Source organism: Paramacrobiotus metropolitanus, unplaced genomic scaffold (genome assembly GCF_019649055.1).
Source record: "Paramacrobiotus metropolitanus isolate TYO unplaced genomic scaffold, Prichtersi_v1.0 Parri_scaffold0000138, whole genome shotgun sequence".
In the NCBI taxonomy this organism is placed as follows: Eukaryota; Metazoa; Tardigrada; class Eutardigrada; order Parachela; family Macrobiotidae; genus Paramacrobiotus; species Paramacrobiotus metropolitanus.
In genome coordinates this window covers 298,339-308,347 of record NW_026570358.1, presented here as the reverse complement: position 1 = coordinate 308,347, position 10,009 = coordinate 298,339, and the positions used below count along the sequence as shown (strand labels likewise).

Genomic DNA, 10,009 nt, shown 5'->3' with positions numbered 1-10,009 from the left:
TGGAACTCTATTGGAACTTATTGGAACTGTTGGAACTACTGTACATCGTTTAATTGCTACCTGATGTGACACCAGTTAAGCCTGTGAAACTTTTTTTGGAACCCGTTGGAACCGAAGGAAACACTGCAAATATGCCTTCGGGCTCTTATGCTATCTTTACCTGTTGCTGTTGAAACCTGTTGAACTAAAAGTTACTTCAAAAATTGCTGTAGTTAGAAGTATTTTCGAAAATAATGTTAGTGAGGCGTACTATAGCTCACAGAAACTGAGGACATGAGACATCGTTTGCGAATACTGATCGTAATTTTATTACCTCATTAGTAGCAGCAGTGAGCAGTTTAAACTTTGTAGCAGTTTGATGCTTTGAAAAGCTGAAAATACATATTATAAGTAATATCATCATCTGCTGAATGTTCATGAGTCAGAGCGCGTACTGGCTGCAACTTTTTCCAGATACAAGTTTCTGCGCTTAGCGATCCTGTGTAGAAAGAAGAGTTGACGGTACTTAGTCATTTTGAACATAGCATGCTGGAATGCTCCCAGCCAACGGAATGTCTGCTCACAACTCTGTGTATTAGCACTGAGCAGGTTGGGATAGGCCGCCCGGATTTGGTCTGGATTGTACTTTGTGTGGCATTTATGGCCTTTGTGGTTGCCCAAGTGGAAGCCGTCGATTACTTTCGTCATCCCCTTGGTCCAAAGCTCGTCATATGGCGGTGGTAGCGAAAGTTTTGAAGCGTGGCTTTCAGTCGCTCCAGATTGCACATGTTATCATATGCCAAAAAAAGTTTTGGCCAGTCGCATGAGGGAACTGTTTGTAAGACCTGATACATCCAAGAAATCAGTATAAGGAATACCTGGGATGGAGACTCAGACCTGTAACAGGAAAGCAATGGTTCGGTACATGTGTCACTAACTGCCGAATCACATATAGGTAAATACGCACTTATATATAGGAGAGAACATGTCGATGTGACCACCCGCTCGCACCACAAATATGTATCCTCGTGACCGAACTGGCTGCATTTTTGGTTCACCTAGGTTTTTGTGCAAACCAGTTCACTTGCTGAATCATTGTTTTCCGGCATTGAGATTTCGTTCATGATTTCTACTTCCACTGTTTCGCCGGGAAGCGTCACTTCATCAGCGCAAAAGTTTCTCAAAACCCGGTCAGACGCTGCAAGAATAATCGGATAAAAGTACGATTCTTGCACCAATACAGAAAGTTTACCTTGAAGATGAAATGCGCTAGCTGCAGCATGTTGCAGCGTGACCTTTCTTTTGTTTGTTGGAATATTCGCCAGTTGTGCAGGAAGAGAATGTGGCCCGCAATACATTTCGCCACGTTTAGACAACGGTTCTTCTGGACAAATATTTGGAAAGTTTACCAGCTGAACGTTTGCAACGGTATTCTAAAAACTTTTAATAGATAAGGTATTCTCTTTATTAGGTTATTCTACGCTCTGGTGGTCCTGTCATGGTCGCTGTGACTTAATTGTATACATGCTGAGCAACACGATCTTTTGATTCCTGCTAAAAGTCACTTGCCTGCTGAACAAAAGCACAGTGCTGGAAGTGAGCTTTCCAGATGCCGTCAACCGAGAACAACACTCCGCAACCTCTGGAAGCGCACGCCGGATGGCAGACATGAGGGTATAGACGCTCGCATCGAAGTTTGTCGAGTTCAGGAAAAGCTTGCTCAACGTCCTTGTCCGAAGAGAACCCGAAATAAAGCAAATTATTCTCCCGAACTTCATTTTCCGTTTCATAGCGGAAAAACGCTTCGGACACGTTCTGTACATCAAATCCTACAAAGTAGATAAAAGTTTTCAAGTGAAAAAAGCCAATGGTTTGGGAAAATTTTACCGGCAGCTTTTCCGTATGTCTCGAGGTACGTTTCGCAGAACCCGTTGAAAGACGCTTTGCAATGCAATCTTGAAAAGGAAGTTGTAAAACAAAGTTGGCTTTACTTGGCAGTTGTGTAGCAAAGAAGAGAAAAGAGCACTATTTCCCGTGTAATCAGTTAATTTTAGTTTTGTTAAGATAAATGTGATTTATTTATAAGGTATTTAATTAGAGCACTTACACGCTTTCTACTAAGAATTTGCATAACGTTCTAGACCAATAAGTTGTCTGGGTCACGCGCACATGCGTTCGTTCGTGCTCGTAAAAGCGGTATTTGCCATCCTTTTTGGATTGAAACATGTCGTACTTGTATATACTACGGCAGGTTGGACATCTATACGATAGGCGAACGAAAGATCGGCTCATTCCGTTAATGTCGTGCAGTGTGCCCTGAAAAAATGCTTCGGGTACTGTATTTTTGCCGCAATATTCAGTTGTATTTCAAAGCAGTTAATAATAACTAATAAATACCGATTGAAATTAACGTAAAAGTGTGTGTACTCAAGACAGTAGACAGTTCACTGAACAAGAAATATAACTAACGAGTTGTTAGTAACTGTGACTACGTAAAGGTATATATTTACCCAAGCTGGCTTATTATGAAGACCGAGTTCCAAAGGTAGACCTGTTTTAGAGCCCCTCTGGTACACGCAGCCTTCCGTGCACGTTTTCACTGGAGGAGTAATTACAACGATACTCCTTGGATCCGATGGCGAAATCAAATCAAGGAGAGACGGCGCTTCGTTCATCACGTGGATATACATATCTCTAAGCCGATCAGGTGCCAGCTGTACACGGTGTGCAAGTTCCTACATGCAGTATATCATTTATTACAATGATATTGCAGTAGTTAATTAAAAGCAATAGCTAACTAATATTTCAAAAAATATGTAGATACATCACACATTTTGGCATACTTCCAAAAGAACCGTATCCATAATGTCCAGTGATCGGTTTGCTGTGCAAACGGTGCACAACTTCAGGATTTCGTCCAGTGAATACTTGCTGAGGAATAATCTTAAAGAACCGTTCTGCTCTTCGTATGTCATGATTTTCACTTTATCTACAGAAGCAGTTCATATCTATCAAATGCACTTGTACGTTCTGATTAAACAGTAAATACCATTACTGTCAAAATAATTTTTTTCCATAGCAAAACGTTCGAGACACACTGCATAAATTAAGGTCACGTAATTTTCCTGATTTTACCGATAAAGCTCTTGAGGACTTATTAAACGTCGGACAGAAACTGTTGAACTGCTCAAGTTATAGTGCTGTATAAGTAGCTGCTCATGTGATACTGCTGTATAAAGAGCACTAAAGGACAGACTATATATTCCAGCAGCGACCTGTGCCACACTGTTGCCCACATAAACAGCCCTATGTGGAGAATTGTGCTCACCTTTTAGTCAGTACTTCACCCAAAAGTCCAATCATCATTGGGGAGGGGAAGGCTGACTGCACTTTCACTGCACAGCGAGCGCCAAACTCATCGACTGGCCATGAAATCACAGCTACAAAGGCAGTATGCACCCATAGATCGTTTATTAGATTAGGTATACGTAATACTATTACTGTAATCAATGCAGTACCAGCTTAGTCAACATATAATTTGTCATTAAAGTGATTAACCGTACTTCTTGTACAAATAACCAGGCTGAAACACAGTAAACTGTATCCAACCCTGAATTTTTTTTGTGGGAACGTGCCAATAAAAATGAGCCGTAAATTGTAATCCTTTGGAAACAGCAAGTTTTTTGACAAACGCATTCTAATTAAATAATTAAGGAAGTTGCTGGCATTTGTAATTTGGCTTTTGCATCCTGTGAACAGGCTTACAGATACTTTCTAATGTCTAACCAATCGGCTTCAGATTCGTTTTGTGTAAGTAGCTTATGCGTGTTTGTGCACAGTCTACTAATAACTGCAGGAATTTAGCCGATTATAGAGTAGCGCTTTATTACAGTTCACGGCAGCTGAATACCGGTTTAAAGAGAAGGATGGTCGTACCTATTAGAGCCCTGCAACGGACTGGGAAATCCGATCCACTCCGAACCCACTCCGATTTTCGGACCGGATTGGACGGATTTCAATCTGGAAAATTCGGAGTCGGAGTGGTTTCGGAGTTTATGTGCACCTAATCGGATCGGGTTCGGATGCAATCAAGACTCCGAATAATCCGTAATTAAATAAATTTTATTAATTAATTTTTATTAAATTTCACCGGCCTTCAAAACAAAAATTTTCGTCAGCTTCGCGCTTCGCGCGATACTTCCATTTGCGTTTAATTAATTTTCATCGAAGTACCTGCTTTTGTTTAGTTGACTGTTGTTAATTCTCTTTTACTTCCTTTTATTAATTCTCCTGACACTTTTTATTATTTTGAGTGTTTTACGATTGTTATGATGTCGTTATTTGTTATTGTCTTATCAAATAATTTTAGTATAACTATTACAGTACGGTTAAAGTTTAAACGGACCACATGTGTTGTGCAGCTCAGTCAGTTTCGCTAGGCACCGACTTCCCGTTTTTATTTGCAGCACTTGTAATTCGATTAATACTTGAGATTAAGATAACAATAATAATATATTCTAATTATATATACTAACATTATATATAATAATATAAACTTACACTAAGGAATGCACGAAACTACCATTTATTTTTAGTTCCGGACGTTTAGAAACATCCATCCCTCTAAATTTCTGTCCCTATTTTTGAACCTAACTAATACGTGGGTAATCCGTGGCCTGAAGCGTATACAACAAAAAGATCTGATACAGATATCTGACAGTGAGGATAGATAACTAACCTCTCCAATTGCTTCAACACTGTAGTGCTAAAAAACTAAATTCACCTAAAAAATCTTGTATATATAAATCCTCTAGCTTAACCTTTATTATGCCCAAGAAACTTGTACCTGTGAATTCTGAAGTCTTTTGGCTACCGACAACATGGCTAAAATTTTTTTGAATGCCATGTTACGGTACTTCGGCATTAAAATTTTAACTGCTTCGGCATTAAATTTTTTTTAATCTGGGGATGTGTAATAAAATTAAGCAATATTCTTTCGGAAAATTTTTTGGATTGGATCGGAGTGGGTTCGGATTGGCCAAAAATATTTTCGGATCGGATTGGTCGGAGTACGATTTTTAGAATTCGGAGTCGGACTGGGTTCGGATAAAATTTTGTAAGTTCGGATCGGACTGGACGCAATTTTGTACTCCGTTGCAGGGCACTAGTACCTATTATTTTAAAAAGAAGGAAAAACGAGCAGTGGACGACTGGATTATGGCATTTGTGTTAACGCCCATTGCAGAAGTGGAAGGAAAAACAACAGAATCTGGAACGCTGTTTGAACTGCAGGACGACAGCTGCACGAGGTACAGATTTATTTATTATATTATATGCACTATTGTATGGTATCTACGATTCTACGGTAGCTTAAACTCGCCCTATAACTTGCAACTCGGTTTACATACAAGAATAGCGCAGCTCGTACCGTAACCCTCAGACTTTTAAAACTGATACTGTAACGATAACGGCGGCGAACCTAAATGGCCTTTATAAGCTTTAGACGATCAGGTACTTATATTTTGTGTATATCGGCCAATTCTGGTTTGTAAGAAGGTTTACATTCGTAGCAAGTCGTGCAACAATTTTAAAGATTTCTCCTCGGATCTGCATATCAAAGGCGGCTCGTCCGCGTTTTCCAACATGAGCAACAAGGTTCTCGCCAAGTTAGGGAGTGGTATCACCAACGGTATATTGAGTACGTAAAATATATTGAAAAACTACATAAGAAAGCTGTATATAAAAAAACACAACAGAAAGTATACTAATAATAATGGATCAAGTGCTTTTGTGATGTTATTATGTAGCTACACAGAAGTACTAGTATACATGTAAGGACTGGACGCAATGAAGCACCCAATTGTGAGGACGCAACGCACATGTATGCATGTTTTTCATTTCTTACAGGAAATGCGAAGACAAAGAAATTCCGCTAAAGCGGCAAGCGGTTTCGCACCTGGGACTGCAAGAAGACGGTGTTACTTTCGTTTTGGTCCGGACATAATTTTCGTCCCTTTGAGGGTGGAATGGTGTTAGCCGACACCGATAAATGTGCATATGTGGACACCTTTGTCATCCGTTTTAATTCCCGCACTGTCGAGGTCTATCAAGGAAAAAAGAAGGCCAGACTGTTTGCCATTATAAGACAACATTTGCCATTAGATGTCTACTACACCTTCGTACTAATGTGTGGTGAGTGAAATATTTATCACTGTTATAAAAAGATATTATTGTAACCATATCAACTGATATCGCGTCCACCAGAATTTACTTTAATCATTTGTATTGGTTGTCTAAAAAACAGAAATACTTTTAAATTGAACTTGTATAAGTTTGAATATTGGAAATAATTTTTAGCACATTCTTGGATCAGCATGTTTTACGGAGTCCTGATCAGGCACTTCAAAGGTTTGCCAAGCTTGATCGTAGTCGGACTCCCAGACACGTGGAAAACGCTCCTTCTGAATCTGAGCGTGTCAATTTTCGGGACAAATATGGAAGACATTTGCAATTTAGGAGAAATAACTGATTCCGCAGGCCTTGATCGCTGGACAAAATTGCACGTTCCTTTAATAATCCACGATAATCCATTTCCTAAGCTAATGCCACGTATATTTGGATGCGTGTACGAAAGAAAACTATATCTAAACTATCGCAACAAAAACAGCGGTGGTGTGCATCCTACTTCGTCTTGTGCGCTTACCATGAATTCCGATGGCCTGGATGATATCGCTGCCGCAACTAAAGACAAGTCAGTCTCAATAAATTTCGCTCTTTAAGCTCTGTAATCTATTTGATTGTGCCATCACGCACGAAAACCTGAGATTTTTACAGAATGCGGACATTGAGTCGGGTAGCTATTTTGACCATGGATAACGAGATAACCGACATCGATAACACTGTTTTCACACTTCTGGAGCAAGCGCAGCAACGTGCATCCAAAGATGTTCGGAAACTGCTTCATTTTGGCGAAGAAGGATGCCGTGAACTGACTAATGCGGTTAATGACAAATACGAAATCATCAAACCAAAACTATTATCAGCGGGGATGGTTAGCTGCACTCACCGAATTGCAACCTTATACTCTATACTGTCGTCTGTTGGGGATATGGTACTATACAACGTTATTTCCATAGCGCTAGATGACTCTGCATCCATTATGTTTTTCCTAAATATTTCTGCAGATTGCCCGTAAAGTTGCTTGCGAGTACGACCAAGAAGAAGCTCTCCAGTGCCTGCTACGGCATATTTCAAAAGCCGCGCCATATCAAACTTTACCGCGCAATGGTTTGACCGCGCGTACAACGCTATCTTTACTTCCCGACCGAAGCAACTGCTTGGCCAAAGAAAGTTTTGCTCAACTGATAGAAGCACTACGCAAGACAACTCATGCCGAAAAGGTAAGTTGCTCAACGATGTATTTCGTCAAGTAAACTGCTCACAGAACATGTGACACAAATTATCGAAACTGACACCAGGCTAAAAAATCTTATCTAAATACTACAAATGTGATTTAGTCTGTACGGTAAAGTAGTGTACTTACGCTTTGCACTTTGTTATATTTAGATGGCAATGCCTAATAAAACGCCCTTTATGTACTACAGTACAACAAAATTAATTATCTAGTTCTCGAATTCATTATACAAATTTGACGATATATTCTTTCAGATGAATACGTTTTTTAAGAACGTTCTCTCGGTGAAGTTTGAAGATATTGCGGAAGACGTGCTTTGTTTGGCTGTTCGGAAGGACTTGTTCCTTGATGCAACAAAAGAGGACCCGTTGCAACAAAATCGCTGGTGCATTGGCCAGATTGCTTGGGCAGACAAGCAGCACCAAGTGAATCTGAAGGGTGTGCGGAGGCGTTGCTTAATTTTGCCACGCGAGCACTTTACTTCAGAGCAACTTGCAAAGATTGATGGTATCGTCGGTGCTTTGCAAGTTTCTAGACGAAGCGCCCGAGGTGAGCTTGGCCGGTAATCCTGCTGCTGCAACATGTAAAGCGAGGCCACATTTGGATGGTAAGACCGGTGTACACTTAGGCCTTGTCCTGAATTCGAAGCGAATCTCGTTGCGATACAGCAGCTCCACCTTGGTGTTGAGTCTGCAGCGAATTTATCGCCTAAAGTTAGTATGAACACCCAATCCACTGGAGGCTGTCTTGGCCGTCAACCGTAATTGGCTGCACTAATCAACAGCTCCGTAATATGCCAGCTGCAGTATATTACATGACGCTACCTGGCTACCATCATACCTCGGTTGGCGGTTGCGCATGCTAGGAAAGGCAACCATCCACGGTTGACGGCTTAATAAGACTCCAGTCGATTGGGAGATCAGTCTAACTTTAAGCGATAAATTCGTTGCCGACTCAACACCAATCCTCCTTGTACTTTTAATTGTGGATTTAGCTTCGCAAACGTCCAGCGGCATGGGAAAGCGCAAAAGCAGCGCCATGGAAGCTACTGAATCTGGAACGCAAAATGCTAACATGGATCAGTCACTTCCAGCTAACGACAGTGACTTCTCACCACTATCTAGCAGCACTCCAAAGAAAATGACTGTAAAAGGTAGAGTTTAACTAGAAACTATAAATCGAGCTTGTATTTAAGTTTCTTCGAAATTTTATAATGTTACGTTACGCTGCAGATAGAGGCCACACAGGAAACAAAATTCGATCATTTTCCGCTTCCGTTGTTTCTGAAGGTGAATCGTAATGACTTGCTAGTGAAGCAAACTGTACAGAACTATAAACCTTCGACCTGAAACTCACGGAAGTTTAATGAAGATGATCCCGAAGCTACAAAACGTGCCATTCATCATCGTTTCGGAAAACTCAGCCAAGACGACACCAATGTAAGCGAATCCAACAAGATCATAAAATGCGGGAAGTGTCATGCGGCTCTTATTCCGGACAACAAAGATAAACCGTGGTTGCGCTGCACAGTCTGCCAACATGCGTTCCATCATATGTGCGCATCGTATGTGTCACCTCGTGTTACCCGATCAGGAAAACCACCACCAAAACAGAAACCTTGGAAATGTCCGTACTGTTCTAAGCGATAAAAACTAATTACTAATAATTATCGATTAATTATCGATTAATTATGAAATATCGATTTTTGCAGTTAGCTCTTCATATGCTTAGCTAAAATGCTCTAAATTATAGATTTGATTTTCTGCAGTGCTTCTGTATTTTCCCATTTTACCGATTTAATTAGGCATAAAACGTCGTAAAACCTTTCCTAATGATATCAGCTTGAGCATCACCGGTATTTTCTAGTAGCGTTAGCTACTAAAATATTAGAAACATAATTAGAAACCTAGTAAATACTGATATTATTTTCAATGAGTTCTAACAGCATTCGATGCTTCCCCTTGGTATCACAAAAGGGCGCAGTGCTGTTAGTTTCAGAAATTTTAACAGTTCCAACGGGTTCCATAGGTTCCAGTGATGTTAAATCAGGTCGGAATTAAACGATGTACAGTAGTTCCAACAGTTCCAATAAGTTCCAATAGAGTTCCATAGGTTCCACTGGTGTCACATTAGGTCGCAATTAAACGATGTACAGTAGTTCCATCAGTTCCAATAAGTTCCAATAGAGTTCCATTGGTTTCACAGGTGTCACATCAGGGCGCAATTAAACGATGTACAGTAGTTCCATCAGTTCCAATAAGTTCCAATAGAGTTCCATAGGTTCCACTGGTGTCACACCAGGTCGCAATTGAACGGTGTAAAGTAGTTCCAACAGTTCCAATAAGTTCCAATAGAGTTCCATAGGTTCCACTGGTGTCACACCAGGGCGCAATTGAACAATGTACAGTAGTTCCAACAGTTCCAATAAGTTCCAATAGAGTTCCATAGGTTCCACTGGTTTCACACCAGATCGCAATTGAACGGTGTAAAAGTAGTTCCAACAGTTCCAATAAGTTCCAATAGAGTTCCATAGGTTCCACTGGTGTCACACCAGGTCGCAACTGAACGGTGTAAAAGTAGTTCCAACAGTTCCAATAAGTTCCAATAGAGTTCCAT

The 10,009-nt window shown here is 40.5% G+C and overlaps 2 protein-coding genes and 1 long non-coding RNA gene across 4 annotated transcripts; 2 read left to right on the top strand and 1 right to left on the bottom strand.

Moving 5' to 3' along the window:
- Positions 1–414: 414 nt before the first annotated feature.
- LOC129599132 (uncharacterized) lies at positions 415–3,110 on the bottom strand. Its single transcript, XM_055497273.1, is given in 8 exon segments — positions 415–737; positions 740–876; positions 947–1,037; positions 1,620–1,808; positions 1,867–1,934; positions 2,087–2,295; positions 2,490–2,714; positions 2,823–3,110. Coding segments are annotated over 8 exon segments (1,374 nt in total). The 5' UTR covers positions 2,955–3,110.
- Positions 3,111–6,005: 2,895 nt separating this feature from the next.
- On the top strand, positions 6,006–7,959 carry LOC129599131 (uncharacterized). Its single transcript, XM_055497272.1, has 5 exons — positions 6,006–6,171; positions 6,337–6,730; positions 6,814–7,090; positions 7,164–7,379; positions 7,648–7,959. Exons 1-5 carry the CDS (start codon positions 6,006–6,008, stop codon positions 7,957–7,959), a joined length of 1,365 nt encoding a protein of 454 aa, XP_055353247.1.
- A 57-nt stretch (positions 7,960–8,016) lies between these two features.
- LOC129599135 (uncharacterized) lies at positions 8,017–8,975 on the top strand. Of its 2 annotated transcripts, XR_008691880.1 has the most exons (4): positions 8,017–8,106; positions 8,388–8,546; positions 8,626–8,682; positions 8,765–8,975. It is a non-coding gene; the product is annotated as an uncharacterized LOC129599135 (long non-coding RNA). The 2 variants fall into 2 exon arrangements; XR_008691879.1 differs by lacking the exon at positions 8,017–8,106 and having other exon boundaries at positions 8,347–8,546.
- Positions 8,976–10,009: the final 1,034 nt, after the last annotated feature.

Excerpts from the sequence above, each read along its gene's own strand:
- LOC129599131 (XM_055497272.1), top strand. The coding sequence starts at position 6,006 with ATGGTGTTAGCCGACACCGATAAATGTGCATATGTGGACACCTTTGTC. Across the intron at positions 6,172-6,336 it reads CACCTTCGTACTAATGTGTG|CACATTCTTGGATCAGCATG; the intron begins GTGAGTGAAATA and ends AATAATTTTTAG. Across the intron at positions 7,091-7,163 it reads TGTCGTCTGTTGGGGATATG|ATTGCCCGTAAAGTTGCTTG; the intron begins GTACTATACAAC and ends ATATTTCTGCAG.